At 53.5% G+C, this 20,823-nt stretch overlaps 2 protein-coding genes across 4 annotated transcripts in view; one reads left to right on the top strand and one right to left on the bottom strand.

Moving 5' to 3' along the window:
- Positions 1–1,791, top strand: part of Dtx1 (deltex E3 ubiquitin ligase 1) — a 30,053-nt gene extending 28,262 nt beyond the window's left edge. For both annotated transcript variants that reach the window (XM_021162398.1, XM_029478051.1), the window contains exon 10: positions 530–1,791. In XM_021162398.1, coding sequence (XP_021018057.1) covers positions 530–754 — 225 coding nt within the window. In that variant the 3' untranslated portion in view covers positions 755–1,791. The remainder of the gene's footprint in view (positions 1–529) is intronic.
- Positions 1,792–2,026: 235 nt separating this feature from the next.
- Rasal1 (RAS protein activator like 1) overlaps positions 2,027–20,823 on the bottom strand; it is a 31,107-nt gene continuing 12,310 nt past the window's right edge. The window contains exons 6-21 of one of the 2 annotated variants that reach the window (XM_029478116.1): positions 20,420–20,501; positions 20,189–20,320; positions 19,500–19,585; positions 18,305–18,422; positions 18,024–18,177; positions 17,302–17,366; positions 16,954–17,066; positions 15,552–15,744; positions 11,682–11,819; positions 10,422–10,566; positions 7,325–7,497; positions 6,495–6,632; positions 6,280–6,415; positions 5,112–5,232; positions 3,375–3,445; positions 2,450–3,140 (exon numbers count right to left, since the gene is read on the bottom strand). In XM_029478116.1, coding sequence (XP_029333976.1) covers positions 3,034–3,140; positions 3,375–3,445; positions 5,112–5,232; positions 6,280–6,415; positions 6,495–6,632; positions 7,325–7,497; positions 10,422–10,566; positions 11,682–11,819; positions 15,552–15,744; positions 16,954–17,066; positions 17,302–17,366; positions 18,024–18,177; positions 18,305–18,422; positions 19,500–19,585; positions 20,189–20,320; positions 20,420–20,501 — 1,972 coding nt within the window. In that variant the 3' untranslated portion in view covers positions 2,450–3,033. Of the gene's footprint in view, positions 3,141–3,374; positions 3,446–5,111; positions 5,233–6,279; positions 6,416–6,494; positions 6,633–7,324; positions 7,498–10,421; positions 10,567–11,681; positions 11,820–15,551; positions 15,745–16,953; positions 17,067–17,301; positions 17,367–18,023; positions 18,178–18,304; positions 18,423–19,499; positions 19,586–20,188; positions 20,321–20,419; positions 20,502–20,823 lie in introns of those variants that run through there. The other variant, XM_029478117.1, reaches the window with a different exon arrangement.

The following is a 20,823-nucleotide window of genomic DNA, read 5'->3' as shown; positions in this document are numbered from 1 at the left end:
CTATCCTGGAACTTACTTTGTAGACCAGGCTGGCCTCGAACTCAGAAATCTGCCTGCCTCTGCCTCCCAAGTGCTGGGATTAAAGGCATGTGCCACCACTGCCCCGCAGCAGCAGGCCCTGAATCTGCTTCCTCTCATTCACTAGCTAAACAAAGGTTCACAGAGGGTAAGAAACTTAACGCACAGTCACACAGCAACCAAGTGGCAGAGGCAGGATTTGAACCCAAGCAGCCCTTCAAACCCTTCATCTTCACACTTAGGGTGCCTGATTTTACTTAACTGTTTAACCAAAAAGCCAGCACCTTAGATTGCCCTGTGAAATCTCCAGATCTTTAATCCTGGGAACTAATTCACAAAGTGACTATTTAGTACTAAGAGTGGGGTCTAAGCCCTGCCTGTACTGATGACAGACTCTGAAAGAAACAGAATTTTATGTAGTGAATGGATGGTGTAATGTAACAGGCATAAGGATCAGACTGCCCGTTACATTCACCCCCATCCCCCCATCCCCATCCCCCCTCCCCCCCAGGTGCTGAGATTGCTCATCACCGCCTGGGAACGCAGACTCATCTTCACTATCGGAACATCCAACACCACGGGCGAGTCGGACACCGTGGTGTGGAATGAGATTCACCACAAGACGGAGTTTGGTTCCAACCTCACTGGCCACGGCTACCCTGACGCCAGCTACCTAGACAACGTGCTGGCTGAGCTCACCGCCCAGGGGGTATCTGAGGCCATGGCCAAGGCCTGAGGCTTGAGTTGCCCACCTTCCCTTTTGCCTTGCCTCTAGCCTGGCACATGCCTCCCTCCGCTTGGCGGGAGGAGCCAGAAGCGCTAAGGGGATCTGGCTGGTGGCTGTGGGGGGGTGATGGGAGCCCACCAGGTCAGGTGGCTCCAACCTGTGGCTTCCGGCAAGAGCAGCAGAGATAGGACCACCAGCAAGGGCGACTTCCCTATGGAAAACGATGGCGCTTTGCCCTTCACACCACACACAAACGCACACGTGTCCTGTTGCACGCACACACTCACGCACGTACACCCACGTGCCTCTCGACTTCTCCCAGCTTGGGGAGAAAAGGAACAGAAAGGCCCCCATGACATGTCCTGTGGATTCCACCTGTGTCTCCATTACATCTGTATAGGCTCGTCCCTTTCCCAGGACTTGAGTCAAGCACGGGATAGTGGGGGGACTCTGTAAGGCTTCCAGGGGTCGCTCTACCCCTGGGCCTCAACCCCTTAACCCACGTCAGCGCTGCCACCTGCCCACTGAGCACTGCAAAGCCAATGGGGTAGAAATCCCAAGTTACTAAGTAGCTTTTCGCAGGCCATTGGGGACGAGGCTATCTTAACTTTGTGCTTGTGTCTATCTTTCCCGGGACCCTGACTACTTCTTCCTGTGCCCATCTCTTGACCTCTGTCTATCCCAGGCAAAGACATCGTCCTTGCCTCTGTATCGGCTTCTCCCCCACTAAATCGCTCCGGACATTTGAGACCCACTTCTGGCTTCAGGAGCGAGGGGAGGAGGCCTTGTTCAGGCTATATACGCATCAAGCTGAGCAGGCAGCAAAGCGTTAAACTTCTCCCTGCTTGAAAGTGGGCGGTGGGCGGCTGATCTCAGGCCAACCAGAGGCCCGTTGCCCAGGCAACTCACCAGCTCCGCCTCTGAGGATTGGCTGCTGGGATGGAAGTCAGCCAAGCTTTAAAGGGACGCCAGCAATTGCTCTTTTGGAAAAAAAAAAAAATCTACCAGTCCCACTGTGGGTGGAGAAATAAATGGTCTTTCTCCTTGTCAGGCCTTTTTCTGCCAAGAAAGGGTGCTGGGTGACCGTACTCCTGTGGAACACCGGGGTTGGCTTGGGAGACAATAGCAAACGGAGGACCACTGCCGGGGAGGAGGGGGGGGGCGCAGCGGGGGGGGGGGGGGGGGGGGGGGGGGGGGGGGGAGCGGGGGTGGGGTGGGGTGGGGTGAGAACATGGGTCTTGTAACCGCCCAGTCTTGCAGCATCAAGAGAAGTAGACAGGATTCTCTTGCGTGCAGCCCTCCAGGAGAATGAGGAGAACCGATGCCACCCTACCCTGGAGCAAGGAGCAGGGGAAAGCAGCCTCTAATCAGAGGCTCTGGCAGCTCAGGTGGACCCAAGCCTGTGGGAACTGCCCCAGTTCCAGGCGACCCTTGCTGGTCACACATGGGATAGCGCCAAACCCTGTCTTTCTGTCTTAGGCAAACTCTGAATTCACAGGCTCCACCAGCCGACTGTTCCTCCACTGTGGGTCACTCTCAAATCATACCTCACACTCACAGAATCATTGAGCCCCAGAATTCAGATGCCCCCACCCCAGACCCTCAGATGCATTCAGTGGCTAGGGCAGGGTCTGGGAACCTCTGTTTCTAGCTAAGGAGCTTCTGACTGAGCCCTAGGGTACCCCGATTTTAACACGTCACAGCTAAGCATGCTCACGCGTCACTTTATACAGGGTATAAGAGAGAGGAAGAGCCTGTGTCCGGCTTCGAGGCTCTGAATTGGCATGCTGGGCCCTCAGTCTGTTCTTCTGAGAACACCTGGTTCCAGAAGCTTGAGGTTGGGCTGCCAGATGAGATTGGAGTACAGAAGGATCTGTGAGGTCACAGCGGCTAACCGAAGTGGAAAACAGGAAGTTCCTGGCCAAGCCTATTGAATGCTTTTCTGAGTCCGCCAGGGTTGGCGTTCAGGTACAGCTGTATCCAGCAGCTTGGGGTGAGATGGGCGCCACGGGTATTGGAAGAGCTGTGTCCAGTGAAGCTGCGACTCCGGGCTCAGAGAAGAAAGTGAGGTTTGGTCAGTCCAAGACTGGGCCCTACCAAAGGCTCCTGTGCCCTGGCTGGCTACAGAGCACACAGGACCAGGCTTTGTCTGGGAGGCCCCAAGCAGTGAAGAAGGGGGCCTCAAGAAGATGCCTGGGCCAAAGAATACTCAGGGAGGCCCCATGGCTCTGTCCCCAGCTGGCTCTGGCACTTTCTCAGCATCCAGCATCCTAGAGGGCCACTTGCCCCTATCCCCGTTTCTGGAACTCCTCATGGGCTTGCTCCAAGTCTTCAAGTACCTGCAGCAGGTGGGTGGTGGCTGCTCTCTGCTGGGCCAGAACCTCGGCACAGGGCCCTGGAGGGAAAGAAAAGGCCACAGGGTTCATCAGGTTTCTGGTGGTTGTTACCAGATTTCACCTCCTGACGCTGTAGGATGCCCACCCCCCCCCCCGTGTAGAAAGAATCCCCAAATTCACCAGGATACTGTCCCATCGGTGAACTGGAAACAAGAGGGCATGCAAGAGCAGGTGTGCTTGGCAAACCAGGGCATGCATCTGTAAGGGACAAGAATGGAACTCTTCTCCCTTACCATCTGAGGCTCTGGAATCCCTCCCAGGGTCCACTTCTGTGTCCAGGCTGGAGTCCTCCAGCAGTTTCAGCCTGAGGGTTGATAGGAAAAGGGACAAGGCTGGTTTCTGAGGCTCAACACTGCTCCTACCCAAGATTCTCTGCTGCTTGTAGGAGAAATCTCATCATCACCATGGTCACAATTGTCATCATCACCACCACCACCACCACCATCATCACAACCTTCACCACTCAGTCACTACAAACCTTTCTAGAGTAGCAGACACTACACTGAGAAGCCTTGTATGTGAATAAATTCATTTACTTATACAGCCAGCTTACATGAGGTACCAATAATCCTGTTCAGATAAACCACTGACACACAGAGAGATCAAGGAACTTACCTACTGTCACACAGCATACTAATAGCTCCTACATATGGGAGGTTATATGGTGTCCTTTCACAGGATCACCTTCTGACCCTTAGGACAGTACTATGAGGTCAGTGTCCTATCACCTCCTTTTTCATATGAGGCACAGAGAGGCCAAATAACAAGCTGAGAACCACACAGCCCCTAACTGGCCGGGATCTGAATTCAGGCAGCTCAGTACAGAACTTTCTCCATAGTGGGATGGGATACACCTGTCACTAAATAACAAAGCTCTTAAGGCCAGGAAGCTGGGGGGTGGAGGGAGGTGTCCAAGGCACCAAGAAGGATCAGAAGCCAAGTTATATAGACCAATCATGCCTAAGTCTCTGGAGCCCCCATTCTGTAAGTTCTCACTTCTTGTGAGAGGAGGTATGTCTTTGTGGGAGGAAAAGTGGCCTTGTGAGAGGAGGTGTGGCCTTGTAGAAAGAGGTGTGTCCTGTGGGAAGAGGCGTTGCCTTTGGGGTGTGGCCTTGTGAAAGGGGTGTGGTCTTGTGAGAAGAGGAGTGGCCTTGTGAGAGGAGGTGTGGCCTTGTGGGAGGAAGAGTGGCCTTGTGAAAGGAGGTGTGTCCTTGTGGGAAGAGAAATGGTCTGTGAGAGGGGTGTGGCCTTTGGAAGAGGTGTGGCCTTGTGGGAGGAGGTGCATCACTGGGAGTGGGATTTGAGGTTTCAAAAGGCTCAAACCTTTTAGCTAACCCAGTTAGCTCTCTCTGCCTCCTGCTTTAGGATGAGGATGTGAGCTCTGAGCTGCTCCTGCTGTCTTGTCTGCCATCATGGACTCTAACCCTCTGCAACCATAAGCCCCGAATTACAAGCTTTCCTTTAGAGGTTTCCTTGATCAGTGTTTTGTCATAGCCATATAAACCTTGGCTGAGACGATCCCAGTCTAAGCTCTGCACCCCTGGACACTGAGGCCCCACGGCGGCCCACACACATCTGAAAGCTTAGCCAGGGTGATAGAAGATGGATCAGTGGGGCTGAGCTGAAGCTCAGCAGAGTACAAAGCTCTGAGTTCCATCCCTAGCACGGGCAAATAGAAAAAGAATGGGAAGAAAACGGGCTGAGCCTGCAGTTCAGTTGGTAGAGTTTGCCCAACATGCATGAAGCCGGAGGCTCAGTTCCCAAGACCACATAAACGAGCTGTGGTGGCACACACCCATAAGCCCAGCACTGAGGAAATACAAGCAGGAGGATCCGAAGTTTAAGGGTATCTGCCACACTGCGAGTTCAAGGCTAGCCTGGACTACATGAAACCCTGAGGGAGGGAAACACTTCTTCAGGGATGAATGAATGTGAGGAGGCCACGGTGGGGTGAGGCAGGTGACACCCACCTGAGCTGGTCCCGCCCCAGGAGCAGCTGGCGATACACTGCCTGGGCCTCGGCGTCAGGATCCAGTGGGTCACTCCAGTCTCCCAGTGTGATGGCTGAGTGTGTGCGGCTACAACCAGCAGCTGAGGGTACACAGCGTTGTCAGGAAAGTCTTGTCCCCGGCTCAATCACATCCTGCCTTCACCTGTGCAAGCCTCCTCTTCGCCAAGCTCCCCCTGTAGCTCCTGCGTGGGTTCCAGCCTCCCCCCTAGCCTCCCTGTCTCCATCATGAATCCTGACCCTGTTGATCTTGAGCAACTTTACACAGCATAGAGCCATCCAAGAGGAGGCTCTCAAATCACAAAATGCCCAAATCAAATTATCCCGTGGTCACATCTGTGTTGATTGTTAGTGGGTCCAACCCACTGTGGGTGGCACCATTCCCTATGCTGGTGATCCTGGGCTGCATCAGAAAGCTGGCTAAGTGTAAACCTGTGGGTGAGCCAGCAGATGGAGTTGTTCCATGGTCTCAGACTCACCTTTTCTTCCCCTAAGTTGCTTTCAGGCAGAGTGTTTTATCCCAGAAAGAGAAGGGAAGCCAAAACAGACCATAAAGATCCACTAGCCCTGCTCCAGCCCCTTCTGTTCATCCTGATTCCTGCTCTGCACATTCTCACTCACTGTCTCCACTTCACACTAGCCAGTCAAAGCAACACCTTCTCCAGGAAGCCTTCCTGATCCCTGCCTTGGGGCTCAGTCTCAGACAAAGCCTCAGGCTGGTCATTCTAACACCTTAAGTGTTTAGCTGGAGCTGGGATGCGGGTCAGGAGTAGAGAGCTCAGGGCTAGGGATTCATCTCCAGCAACAGCAGAGCGACCTGTCAATGGTCATCATATCCCCATCTAACTTCAACACATCTGTCTCTGCTGTGGGCACCTGGCACATAGTAGGGATATTGGAAACAGGACTTGCATGAAGCTAATACTACACTTTGAATATATCAACTTGGTATCAGCTAATAGGACCAAGGAGGTACCGGCTGTCTGCAACCCCACTTCCCAGATGAGAATACTGAGGCACAGAGAAATTAAGTCATGCACTGGAGGTTGCACTGCACGCCCAGGTGGAAGTGGGATGCTGCTGACTGGCAGATGGGGACCATAGAGCCTGTGGCATACCCACTACCTCACCTGAGCGCTCAGCCTGGAGGCAGCAGGTCCAGCGCCCACTGCGGAAGGCACCAGGGTGGCAGGCAGCCAGCTTGCCTGGGTTGGGGGCACTGGCTTTGCGTAGGGCTGACAGCCATTGGTTGAGGTCATTCACGTTCTGCAAGAGATGGAGGCCGGAAGAAGATGAGTGAGGCTGAGCCACAGACCCCGCCCCTGGCTGTGCCCCCAAGCCTCACCTTGCACTGGAGGTAGGTGGTGTGTGATGACCCGGCGCCATCCTGTGTCACCACCTGCATGACGTGTGGCAGTTGGAAGGCACCCTCGTCCACATGCTCCACAGCCCGGATGCAGGACAGCGGGATGGATGTGTGAACCTGTGGGCCGCCAGGGACAGGGCTGTGGCACCAGGTGGAGTGCTTGAGGCCCCATATTCAATTCCTGATAGCTCTGTTGTGTCCTCTCCACAGTCCTGCTCTGCGGCCAGCTGAGTGACACGGTTTTTCTAGGTCTGAGTTTGCTTTTATCGATATCACCGTCACCATCATCACCAGGACAATCATCATCACCACCACCATTGTCATATTACAACTATCATCACCAGGACCACCGTCCCACAATCATCATCACCAGTTGATGAATTGCAAGCGGTGCCCACAAGCCAAGTCCTAGTCTCCCTCGGGTTACGCTCATTAGCACAGGACAGCGGGCACAGAGCTCAGCACACGCGCGCGCGCGCGCGCACACACACACACACACACACACACACACACACACACACACACACACACACACGGGTGATTGCGCAGCTGAGAGAGTGCCCGGATACACACCTGCTCAGAGCCATCAGGACAGATGGATCCTGTGTGTGAGCCTATGATGCTTGGTGTGGACTTTGTGGCCCCCCACCTCCACCCCCACGTGTCCACACCTGGGAGAGCATGCCCAGCATCCCTGTCGCAGGCCATGCTGGCCCCAAGCTGGGAGTAAGCCAAAAGTTTGGAACAGCTGCTCTGATGGGAGGGGGCAGGAGGTGGGAGCTTGGGGGCGGGGCATGTTGGAGTCCCACCTGCCACTCCGGAGTCTTGGAGTAGGAGAGGTCCCGCCCACTAAGCCGGAAGTAGCGCTTCTTGAAGGCAAAGCGCGTGGCCAGGCCCCCAGGCTCCTCCTTGCGCTTCAGCAGGAAGCCTTCTCGAACAATGGTTGAGGGTTGGACCAGGACGCAGGCTGGACCCCCGGCCTCTGGGAAATCGAGAAAGAGGGTGTGGGACTCTGCCATCGTTGGGTTCTCTAGCACCTGCCAAGGGGCAGGAAGTCTAAAGCTATGACCTCAGGTGTCACTCCTTCAGCCACCAGCCACCCCCCCTGGCCCCTCCCACCAGCTGTGACAAAGGAGGGGTCAGCAGCTGGGGAAAGTGGAACCCAGGTCTCTCTGCGAGGCCAGGGCCCTGCATGTGAGACTGCAGCTGTCCTAGTCAATCCAGCGATGTCCCAGCCAGCTTCAAGCTCCAGGCTGCAGACCTCTCTCTGTCCCAGATATCCCACCTCACCCCCAGACCACCACAACCAGGGCTCTCCACTGCCCAGGTTACCCTTATGTGATCTGAGCCCCCCACTCTGTCGTGCCCTCCACCCCAAGTCCTCTGTTTCAGAGGGCTACATGACACCACTCCCAAACAAGCCCCAGTTCTCCCACAGCTTTTTAGCACCCCATTTCTTTCTTTCTTTAACCCCTTTCTCTTTCTCTCATCTGTTGTCCTCTGTTCCCACCCCAGGGCCTTTGCACGTGCTGGCTCACTCTGGCATTGACACTGGTTCTCCAAATCTCAGCCAGAGTGACTCCATCTTGAACCAAGACGCCATTTAACTATTCTGCTTGCCCAGACAGAAGCCCCAAAGAAGCCATCCTCGCCCCCGTCGCTATCTCTGAGGCCAGAAGAATCTCTGATAAGAGCAAACTGGAGTGTGTTTAAGTCCTGGTTTGGGTCTGTGCCCCGTTGCCTGAGTCCGCAGTCATTCCACAGCACTAACACTAGGTGGCGCTCTGAACCCAACGTTGCATCCGCGCTTGAGTAAACAGGTGCTTGGTGCTTGGTGAGTCAGAGGAGGGGGACTTTGAGGAAAAAATAAATAAATAAAACAGCAGTCCAGATAAACTCTGACTCCATTCTTGGGGCACGGGGCAGCGTCCATACGGGAGCTGATGTCAATTAAACAACACTCCAAAAGAGTCACAGCGCATACTCCAGAGTGTCATTCTAGTGGCACCAGGGAGGCCCACTCGGGGCCGTCTCTTCTCTTCCCTGTCTTTTCATCTTCCTTTTCTCTCTTTCATTAGATTGGATCTCACTGTGACACCCTGCCTGGCCTAGAACTCTCCATAGACCAGGCCTCTCTGGTTTCTGCCCCCTGAATGTTGGGAATAAAGATGTCGACACCGCCTTCGCCCTCCCAACACCCCCCCTTCCTTGGTAACTCCCTGACACCCCATCAGCTTGGCTATTGTCTTTTTTGTTTATTTGGTTGGTTGGTTGCATAGTTTGGGTTGGTTTTGGTGGGAGTTTTTTTCAATAATTTTTTAGTGGTTTTATTTATTTTTATTTCATCATGTGCATTGGTGTTTAGCCTGCATGCGTGTCTGTGTTAGGGTGTCAGATCCCCTAGAACTGGAGTTACAGACAGGTGTGAGCTGTCATGTAGGAGCTGGGAACAAGTCCAGGTCTTCTGGCAGAGCAGCCAGTGCTCTCAACCACTGAGTTCCTTCTCCAGCCTGGTTGTTTTATTTGCTATCTTGTTTGTTTTGTTTTGAGACAGAGTTTCTCTGTGTAGACCTGGCTGTCCTAGAACTCGCTCTGTAGACCAGGCTGGCCTCAAACTCAGAAATCCACCTGTTTCTGCCTCCTGAGTGCTGGGATTAAAAGCGTGTGCCACCGCGCCTCAGCCCTTGATAATTGTCTTACAACATGGTCCCCATGAGAGTGAGATTCTATGAATAAGTCCAGGATTTTCTTCTGTCTCACTCCCTTTTTTGGTATGTGTGGTGCATGCATGTGTGTACATGTGTGTTTGTATGCATGTATATACAAGTGTGTGTATGTTTGTACATGTGTGTGCATGTCTCTGCATGTGTGTATGTCTGTGCATGTGCATGCATGTGTGTGCATGTATATAAATGCATGTATATATTTGTACATATGTGTGCCTTTGTACATGTGTGCGCATGTCTGCATGTGTGTATTGTGTGTACACGTGTGTGCATTTGTACGTTTTGTCCATATCTGCATTTGCGTGCATGTGTGCATGGGTGTGTGTATTGTGTGTACATGTGTGCACGTGGAGACATCTAGAGTCTTTCTCTGTTGCTCCCCAATTTATTCTTTGAGACTGGGCCACTTGTTGAGCTTGGAGCTCACTATTTTGACTACAGTGGCTGGCCAGGGAATCCCAGATGATCTGCCTGCCTTCACACCTCCAAGGCCAGGGCTGTTAGCAGGCACAGCCAAGCCTGGATTTTAGGTGACTGGGAATTTGAACTCAGATCCTCAAGTTTGCTCAGCACTTTACCTACTGAGTCATTTCTCCCTCATGAAATGACTTTATCTGAAAAACCTGCAGGGGGATCTATCTTATCTTTCTTTTTTTTTTTTTTAGTGCCGGGGTTGAACCTAGGACCTCATACACGCAAAGCAAGCTCGACTCCACTAAGTCTCAGTCACAGGCCTTTGGGGTGGTACCTGTTACATAACAGGGATTTTTTTTTAAGATTTATTTATTATATGTAAGTACACTGTAGCTGTCTTCAGACACACCAGAAGAGTGTCCAGATCTCATTACAGATGGTTGTGAGCCACCATGTGGTTGCTGGGATTTGAACTCCGGACCTTCGGAAGAGCAGTCGGGTGCTCTTACCGACTGAGCCATCTCACCAGCCCCATAACAGGGATTTAATGAGCATGCCCATACCAGAGATTCCATGCCATGACCCTACCACACTGCCACATTGGCAGAGATGACCTAACCAAGCCCGACCCAAAACGTTAGTTGACTGACTAGTTGAGCTGCAGGTCCAGAGTCTTAGTACTGGGGACTAAGGGAGTGGTATGTTGGGTGGTCCCGGGGGGTGGGGGTGGGGGACAAGCCAGGAGTGGAAGGACCACAGGACTCACCCTCATCCTTGTCCACATCCACCAGCTGGTCCAGGAAGTCCCTCACACGTGAGATGCTCTGCAGCAGGAAGGGGTGGAGCGGGGCTAGCCACTGCTCCTTGCCCTGGCCCAGCTGCTGGCCCAGGTTCCCAATGCTCTGCACAGCCTGGAGCAAAGAAGAGGAGAGGCCAAGTGCACTGTGAGGCAAGCACCCTCTGAGGCCCCAAATTCTGCTTCTCTCACTCATATTCCTTGGGCACTGTCTGATACCCCCCCCCTTTTGGGATCAGCACCCCCAGCTCCTGCCCAGATGAGCACACTCAGCACCTGGCACTGCCCATTTCTATCAAGTGAACTTGGGGACCCACAAGAGCCACAGTTGTAGGTACTTCGTCAAGAATAGCTTAGTTCATACTAAGGTATAAATGACTGCTGGTTCACCTCTCCTGTTTCTTCTGGAAGGAGTGAGTTTTGATGGTCTAGTTAAGTATAGGAGGAGGAAGAAGAGGAGGGTTAGGCGCTGAGGCTGTAGCCCAGTGGTAGAGTGATTGCCAACCACCCCTAAGGTCCCATGTTCAGTTCCCAGGACTGCCAAAAGGAGGGGGAAGCAAATGAAAGCTAGGCACAGTGGTACATTTAGAATCACAGCACTTAAGAGGCTGAGGCAGAAGGATTGCCTTGAGTCCTAGGCCAGCCTGGGTGATATGGCAAGTCTCGGTGGCCCAGCAAGCCCATGACATGGGAACAAGACACACTCACACACACATACACACACATATACACACTCATACCTATACACACACTCACATACATACATACACTGACACACATACACACACTCACATATACACACACATTCACATACATTCACACACATACATATACACACTCACACACATACACACATGCACACACACACTCATACATACTCACACACATATACACTCACACACAAACACACACATACATACACACTCACACACATGCATACATACATACATGCATGCATACATACACTCACACATACACATACTCACACATATACACATATATACATACACAAATACACAAACACACACATATACACATATACACACTCATACACACATATACCTACACACACATACATACATACATACATACACTGACACACATACACACACATTCACACACACACACATTCACACACACATGCCTATACATACTCACATACACACGTGCACACACACATTCATACATATACATACTCACACACATATACACACTCACACACAAACACACCTTGGCGAGCAGCAGCAGGGAACGGCTGGTCTGGGGGTCTGCGTGCTGGTCTCTGAGGTCAAACAGCTTCGGTGTGAGGATGGCAGGTGCAAAGAACCGCAGAAAGAGGAAGCCACTGATGGCCAGGTACTTCACATCCTGCCAGAGAATCACAGACGACAGACCCTGAAGCCCACATCCCAGCTGGGGAAACTGAGGCAACAAAGACTAGCTGTCCAGAAGAGGGAGAGGGAGTTGAGTCAGAAGGCTTATCCTAGCCTGCCAAGGAGGATTCTCTTCTCTGCCTCAGTTTCTCCCTCTGGAAAATGGGGTGATGAAACTGATCTGGCAAAACTGGTTTTAGCAGACTCCTGTGCTTGGAACACAGAGCCAGAGGAGAGAGATGTTGCTGCCGGCCTCAGAGAGGCCAAGTAGCTTGCTCAGGATCACACAGCAGAGGAGTCGGGATTCAAACCCAGATCTGCAACCAATGGTTACAAAAAACAGGCCATATTCTGCTCCCAATACCTTTCACTCACCACTTCCTCTGAGATAGGTTACACCCAGTTTTAGAGAGGCAACAACTGAGGCCCGAGGTTACCCAGCATTCAACAGCAGAGGCAGTGTCATTTACCACTCTCCTGCTGTCCAGTCTCCTCACAGGCAGTGCCCCAAGGGTCAAAGGTCATGAGTGTCTCTAGCCCTCAAGAGGCACATTCAGTCTTCAACCACATTTGGTTTCTGAGGAAACCGAGGCTCAGTAGAAAGCCCAGGCTGTCAGGCTGCAGAGCCCACCTGAGTACACCTTGTCCCAGTCCCACTGAGTCCCTCTGCGGACTTCCCACACAGCTCGCTCCCCCCAGGAATATGTCATGCCTGTGTTAATTTGGGGGTGTCAGTCACACCTATGACAATAGCCACCCTGGAGTGTGCTAGCTTCCTGGGCATGTTGGCTTTGCTGATGCCCCCCACCCCCACCCCAGTGCAGTGACTGTGCCCAAGGCTTCCGGTGAGAGGAGCCTTTCCCAGCCAGAGCCCTGATATGTCCCCAAACCACCACTTCATCCCAGGCAGGTCCCCAGGTCATTTTGGCCCCCAACATTAGTTCATCAAAGTACATGTGAGCCAGGGCTGGTGGCACAGGCCTATCATCCCATCTAAACAGAGGTTGAGGCAGGAGGGTCACAAGTTCAAAGCTAGCCTGGGCTACAGAGTATGTTCCAGGGCAGCCCAGGCAACCTAATAATAGTACCCTGTCTCAAAATGAAAAATAAAAAAGTTTGTGGGTGCATCTGAAGCTGGAGTGTGCACGGAAGCCCAGGTTTCGCCCCAGTGCCGCAGAAACTGGCTGTGGTGGCACACGCCTGTGACTCCAGCCTGTGGGAGATGAAGGCAGAGAGGAGTCACAAGTTTGAAGTCACTGGGCTAGTGTGTGTGTGTGTGTGTGTGTGTGTGAACTTGATACAAGCTGGAGTTACCTAGAAAGAGGAACCCTCAGTGGAGAAGAGTCTCTCTGTCAGATTGCCCGTGGGCAAACCTGTGAGAGCCTTTTTCTAACTAATGATAAATGTGGGAGGGTCCTGAGGGTCCTGCCCGCTGGTCCTGCCCACTGACCCCACTCACTGTGGGCAGGGCCATCCCTGGGCTGGCGGTACTGGGTTCTATAAGAAGGCAAGCTGAGCAAGCTGAGTGAGCAAGCCAGTAAGCAGCATCCCTCCATGGCCTCTGCATCAGCTCCTGCCACCAGGTTCCTGCCTTGAGTTCCCTCCATGATGGACAGCAGTAAAAAGCAAACTGGAACAGTCATCCTTGGCTATGTAATAAGTTAGAAGAGGCTAGCCTGGGCTACATGACACATTTCTCTACACACACACATACACACACACACACACACACACACACACGTATTAAAATGCCATAATGAATCCTGTGATTTGGCGGTGTCCGAGGCTCCCTACCTTCATGATCTGAGAAATTCCGTGGTCCCTGCCCACTGGTGACACGTGGCTATCACTGATGTTGGCTTCCCCAGCTGAGCTGACTCTTGGGAGCTGGCCTCCTGCTCTCTTTCGCTCCTCCCCACTCAGCTGTGTCCCACTTAACACCTATGAGTCGGCCCAGGTGATAGCCAGGCAAAGTGGGAAGCAATGCCACCTCCGCCACCTCTAGATGGGAGGCTAGAGCTCTACCCCGTGTGGGAGGGAGGATGGGGAAGCTGGGGAGCAAATCTCAAGCTCTCTGGGCTCAGTTTCCCCATCCGTAAGCAGGACACATAGAGAGAAGTGTTATATACGTCCAAAGCTCTTAGCTCAGGCTGCAAGAACTGGGCTGTGACGTTGCCAGTGTTCAGCAGATTTCTAGATCTTTCTGCTAAGTGGTCTGCACCTAGCACTGGGTAAAAGTTAAAGTCTGGCTGGGGCTGGAGAGTTGCCTCTGTGGATAACAGCGCTTACTGCTCTACCTATCAGGAGACCCTGGTTTGGATCTCTGCATCCATATTAGGGACATCACAAATGTCTGGAATGCCAGGGGCTCATATGACACTCCCTGGACTCTGAGCTTGCACACCTACACACACACACACACGCACATAAATAAATCTTAAAGAGAAAAGAGTCTTGCTGATTTCATTTGTAACTTAAGATAGTAACAATCACCTCTGCCTGTTGCACAGGCTGGCCTTGAACTTAAGATCCTCCTGCTGCAGCCTCCTGGGTACCTGAGATTACAGGCTTGTGCCACCAAGCTCCCCGGGACAGCCACCTCAGGTTGTGTACTGAACCTTGTTAAAACAGGGATCTCAGGCTGGTAGCCCATGGCCCAGGACAACTTAGACATGGGGTGACTGACTCCAAATGGCTCTTGATTGGTGGATCGCTCTTGTCTGGGTGAATTAACCCCTGTGTTTCAAAACGGGGAGACTTTACATAGAATCCTGGAAGCTGGCAAGATAGGAGGAGAAAGGGGGGAGGAAGAAGGAAGGGGGAAAGAAAGAAGGAAAGAAGGAAGGAAGGAAGGAAGGAAGGAAGGAAGGAAGGAAGGAAGGAAGGAAGGAAGGAAGGAAGGAAGGAAGGAAGGAAGGAAGGAAGGAAGGAAGGAAGGAAGGAAGGAAGGAAGATACCCAGCTCAGCCTAGTTTAGGGCAAAGGCCTGTCTGTTGTCCCAGATATTTGAGAGAGAGACTGACTCAAGACAATCGCAAGTTCAAGGTCTGCCTTGGAAACTTAGCAAGGTTCTATTTCAAAGAAGCGAAGACAGGGATAGACCCTGGCTCGGTGGCAGAGTACATGCCTGGTGTTTGTGAGCACCAACATAGCAGTGAGAAAAAAAGTTCTGAAGAAGCAGAGAGACTGGGGCCATTCCTATGTAGACCATTGGCCTGAGTGGTCTCTGTCACATTTTGCCACAGTCTCCACCACTCCCTCCAATGCTACATCTGCACTGTTCATGTGCCTCACCTGGCCCAAAACCATAGCTCCCAGTTTCTACCTTCTGTATCCAAGCTGGGAAAGTCTGGCACCTGCCGAACCCACTCAGCCTTCATCCTAGTCCTGTCCTTCCCCATCCCTTCTGCTCTCATCACCACCACCACCACCATCATCATCAGAACCACCATTATCATCACCATTACCATTATCGACATCATCATCTTCATCACCGCCATCACCATGATCACCATCACCTTCATCAGTCATCAGCATTGGTTCCCCAGGGTCCCAGGTCCTGCTAGGAATACTCTCCCTCCACCAGGACACACATACTCAAGTCTGAGCAGCCTAGGTCCTGGTGTCACCTTTGACTGTTGACCTGGTTCTGCATGTGACCCTGGACAAGGTTCCCCGGCCCAGCCCAACATCCACATCGTCCCTGGTCCCTATGGAGCCCAGCTCACCTGATGTTCTATCCCAGGGAAGCGCTTCTCCACACACCGCTGGAGCTGCTTAAAGGCCAAGCGCAAGGCAAGTGGGCAGCGCCCTGTAGAGCTCACAATGGCGTCCACAATGGACCCTAAGTATCCGGTCAGCAGTCCCAGGCTGGTCTCCCGTACCTGCTCCTCCGTGGGCGTGCCCTTGAAGGAGATCCTCCTGCAGGAAGCAGGCAGCAGGCAGGACCTCCAGTCAGAGCACCCCATCTGCAGCCTCCACTGTGCCTCCCTCCCCTCAAGCCAGGCTCCCCCCACCAGCCCCACCCTCCCCTGACACCAGGCTCCCAGCCAGAGCTTGAACACCAGAGGGGAGTTCTTTCTCAGAGTCTTTGAAGGGGCTGTTCCTTTGTCCTGGAAGGTGCTGGAGCAGCAGAACTGTCACCTCCTCAGAATGGCCATCCCCCCACCCCTGTCACTCAAGGTTACAAGCTCTAGCTCTGGGTGTCTTCAGCATGGACACATCAGATGTTCCAAACTCAGGGCCTTTGGCTCATACTGTCCCCACTGCCCGGTGTCCTCCAGCAAGAAGCTCTCAGCCCCTGTGTCTAACACATCACCCCCTGGCATAGCCCCATGTGGTCCTTACAGTGACTCATGAGTTGAGTATCTGACTCCTCCTATCTAACAGACTTAGAAACTGAGGCCCATCCATGTGACCTTGCAAGCAGGTGGCAAACCTGAGATTGGAAGTCAGGACCAACCCTGGAATCAGAGGTCCCCAGTGTCCCATTGCCTGTGAGGCTCCCATGGCCTGCATAGATCCCCTGGGAGTTTCACAGGTAACTCTGCCCTTCTACTTGGAGCCTGGATTCAATTCCTACTTTGCAACTCCCCAGTTCTGTGATCTTGGACAGGGAGCTCCCTTGATGCTGGGATCTCACCCAGGATGGTCAGAGGTGTGGGGAATCTATTAGTCTCATTACTGTCCAGCATAGAAGCCAGCCCTCTGACTATAGCAAAGAATATTCTGGAAAGAAGGAAGAAAGAACCTACAGGGGTGTGGCTTTTATTCACAACCTAACCTTCCCCAATCTCACAGACGATTCCTGGATGATACCAACTTGGGCCAACAGCATTTTCCAGCACCCTCCTTGTCTGAGCTTTACATACAAAACACAGAAGTGCTCACAGCGCCCCCAAGTGTCAGGTCAAGTCACAAGGTGTGGGAGAGGCAGAGGCAGGATTTGAACTCAGGGTCTCTGAGTTTCCCAGTCCAGCCCAGAACAGCCCAAGTGGCAACAGCACATGGAGACCTGGAGGTTACACATGTCCCCTAGGCAGGTGGCACCTAGCACAGAGCAGCCTATGGAATGGCTGCAAAGGATAAGGAGTGGCTGGAGGCCTGGGCCACCCCACCCGCCTCACTCACCGAGAGCGGTTCAGGTCCATCTTGCAAGGGTCCAGCTCCATATATTTCTTCTCCTCGAAGACGCGGCTGATCACCGGCCTCAGGACCTCGTGCAGGTAGCGCATGCCCACGAGCTGAGGGCAGGGGCCACACGGAGCGGCTAAGGGTGGCAGGGAACACCCTGGGCTGGGGCAGGGGGGTGTGCAGGGAGATTTCAGAGCTAGGCCAGCTGTGTCCAAGGGTGCCGCCCAGGGCTGAAGCGAGGCACCTGCCACCAGTACCCAGCTCAGCCACCTAATGCCACTTGGGGCCAGCAGGCTCTGAGGCCCCGGTGAGCAGCAGGGGAGGAAGCCGCTTGCACCCACTCACCTTCATGAACTGTTCCATCGACTTGGATGCCAAGGAGTTAGAACGGAAGAGGGTGTTGGGGTCATCTGGGAGAATAGGGACATGTGTTTGCTGGGGTGGAGGGGAATGGACCCAGCTCGCCCTGCTCACCCATGGTGGGGATTTGATTCTTTCAGCCTCAAAAATGAGGAAGATTATATGCCTCAGTACAGGGGAACGACAGGGCCAAGAAGTGGGAGTGGGTGGGTGGGGGAGTGGGTGGGGGACCGTGTGGGGGACTTTTGGGATAGCATTGGAAATGTAAATGAAATAAATACCCAATTAAAAAAAATCAGGGGACTGGTGAGATGGCTCAGCAGGTAAGAGCACCGACTGCTCTTCCTAAGGTCCTGAGTTCAAATCCCAGCAACCACATGGTGGCTCACAACCATCCGTAAAGAGATCTGATGCCCTCTTCTGGTGTGTCTGAAGACAGCTACAGCGTACTTACATATAATAAATAAATTTAAAAAAAAAATCAGGAAGAACCCAAAATGTCAACTGTGTTCACAGTTCCAAAGCCCAGAGTGGTTTGGCGAGCTGCCTGGGGTCACACAGCACCTGAAGCTGGACCAGGACTCTCAGCCCTCCAGGGATCACAGCATGGACTCCCCGACACATAAGAGTTAGTTTCTCCCCTGGAGATCCTTTGCAGAGCCATTCTTGGGGAGTGGCATCTGGGACGGACCCTGTGGGAAACTCACTGGTTCGAGCCACCTCACGCCTTGTGAGGTAATCTAGAAAGGGCCCGGCCAGGCCCCGGCCCAGGAACAGCTTCACCAGTTTGGTGGCAAGGTCCTGACGACAGTCCCCAGAGGCCAACTCCTCTAGCAGAGCCAGGGGGCTGGTGGTGTCCTCCTGAGCGGGGACAGGAGAGCAGACAGGTGAACAGGGGCCCAAAGCACAGCGTTCCCCTGTTCCCCAGGGTTGGGCGATATGCCCCGGATCCAGCATCCCAGATCAAGGCACCCGTTGCCACACCCACCTCCGCCGGCCCTTGCACCGACTCCAGAAGCAGTTCCATGAGAGGCTGGTAGTACTGGGAAGGCAGGACCCGGTCCTCAGTGAGGCGCACCTTCAGCCGCAGGGCACCCAGGTTCCCCCTAGATGAGGCAGACCATAAGGAAGGGGATGTGAGTGCAGGCTAGCCCAGAGTGGAGCAGACCATAAAGAAGGGGATGTGAGTGCAGGCTAGCCCAGAGTGGAGCAGACCATATGGAAGGGGGTGTGAGTGCAGGCTAGCCCAAAATGAAAGACATGAGCACAGGAAGGGGCAAGAGACGCAAGGGGAAAACCAAGGAAGGCAGTGGGGACCGAAATGGACAGGAAGAGGAATGGGGGTGGAGGAAGGCAGTGTGTGGAGGCATCACAGTGGGGGCCATGGCCAGATGTGCAGACACACGCAGGACAGGCAGAACGGCAGGCTAGCCCAGAATTAAAAAACCATACGGAAGGGGGTGTGAGTGCAGGCTAGCCCAAAATGAGAGACATGAGCACAGGAAGGGGCGAGAGACACAAGGGGAAAACCAAGCAAAGCAAAAAGATGTGGGTGCCGCTGGTGAGATGGCTCAGTGGGTAAGAGCACTGACTGCTCTTCTGAAGGTCTGGAGTTCAAATCCCAGCAACCACATGGTGACTCACAACCATCCGTAACGAGATCTGACTCCCTCTTCTGATATGTCTGAAGACAGCTATGGTGTACTTACATATAATAAATAAATCAATAAATAAATAAATCTTAAAAAAAAGATGTGGGTGCTGTGGATGCAAGTGGGCAGTCAGGTATGTGAATGGATGGCATGGAGAGGCATAAGCAGGGGAAGAATGAAGGGGCTGGGGGCTGTGTGCTCAGTGTGCACAGACATTGTTGGCCCAGCTACGCAGGGTGGTAGCAGAGGTCCTGCCTAGCACAGCCAAGGCCGTAGGTTCAATCCCTGACACTGCATAATAAAGCAAGAGATAAAGCAGAGGTGGCCTGAGGAAACCCGGCATTCCGACACACATCCGGTGGGCCAGCCTGTCGGGTGGAGCGCTGTAAGTACCTGCAGGAACACCCTGGGGACATGTGACTAGGGGACCACAGCACAGTGATGTGTGGGAGGGAACCGGCAGGCTCGAGCCAGCACCCATGATAAACTGCTCACAAGCGGAGGAGCCCCTCCCTAGGCACCCACATTTACCCAGAATCCTCAGCTCTAGGAAAGGGCAGGAGCCGGAACCAGCCATTGGGTGGCTTCTGCTGCAGGGTCTGTGGGGTGAACTCCACCTGCAGAAGACACACAGACTTCAGCTGGAGGACCTGTCCTGCCCGGCACGGGCTCGCCCAGCCCTGGAGGAAGAGCTTGGACTGCTACCCAGGGATGGCATCTAGCCAGCCAGGGTCCACTTCCTCCTCTCTCTCGAGGGCAGTTAGGGCCTTCAGGGGACACTTATACTTGAATAAAGCTAAGTCTTGGTGAGATGTGGCTCACCCTGGGACACACAGTGACCTGGTGGTGAGCACAATACTGCTGTCATGGCCACAGCCTCAGCCAAGCCTGGCGCCATCTTCCCAGAGCAGAGCTAAGAGCTTCGGGGCCTTAGCAAGGCCCCTTCACTACTCCAAACCTCAATTTTGTCATGTGCAAAAGGTGGTTAATGACTGTCAACTGCACTGGTTGGTGGCAGGGTTACGTCAATGCAGATGGCCTTAGGCCCGCCCACCCTGTAGCCTTCGGCAGGTCACTACAACCTTTGGCTGACCCATGGACAGTGAGACTCCACTACTCAAGCTGGCCATGGTACCCACCCTCTGCACCATCTCGCCTGCCTGCTCGGTAGAGACACTGGGGAGCCACAGAGGGCGCTCGTTAGTGGAAGGGACGCTCACCATACCCAGGAAGTCATTCTTGCCCACCATGTCCCAATCCCAGAGTTCCACTCGCAGCGGGGACGTGGTCCCCGGAGCCTCCCGCAGCTCCAACACCTCATCCCAGTGTGGGAAGCGGGTCTTCTTGATGGTCTAAGGGCAGAAAGGGCAGTGAGTGGGAGGGGCGACTGGGTGACTGGCTCCACCCACTGAGGGGTGTTCCACTCCCGCCCAGCTCGCTGCCCCGCTCACCGAAGTTTCCAAACTATGGCTGCCCCAGAACACACGGGCAAATGGGTCCGATGTGCCAGAGATGTCCCGGGGGGCCAGGTCCCTGGGGACAGATGAAGAAAAGGGATGTGTGATCATAGGCCCTCGAGGACCCAAAATCACGTTGGGCCCAGGAAAGGGAGTGCAAACTAAATCATTGTAATGGCAATGCGGTGCTGTCTCCAGGGCAACAAGCCTGTCCATCACATGGGCTCAGACCTGGTCCTCTCTGGGCCCATGCAGACCCAGCAGCATTCAGACACAGAACCTATACAGAAACATGAGATTTCCTGCTTTCCAGATGGGGAAACTGAGGTACAGAAGATCAGACTCTGTATCATGAAGCCCAGCGAGGGAAGGTACGATGGGAAAGAATGCCTCGGTTT

This window comes from Mus caroli, chromosome 5 (assembly GCF_900094665.2).
Source record: "Mus caroli chromosome 5, CAROLI_EIJ_v1.1, whole genome shotgun sequence".
In the NCBI taxonomy this organism is placed as follows: domain Eukaryota; kingdom Metazoa; phylum Chordata; class Mammalia; order Rodentia; family Muridae; genus Mus; species Mus caroli.
Note: the sequence above shows the minus strand (reverse complement) of the source record. Positions and strands in the feature narration are given on the sequence as shown.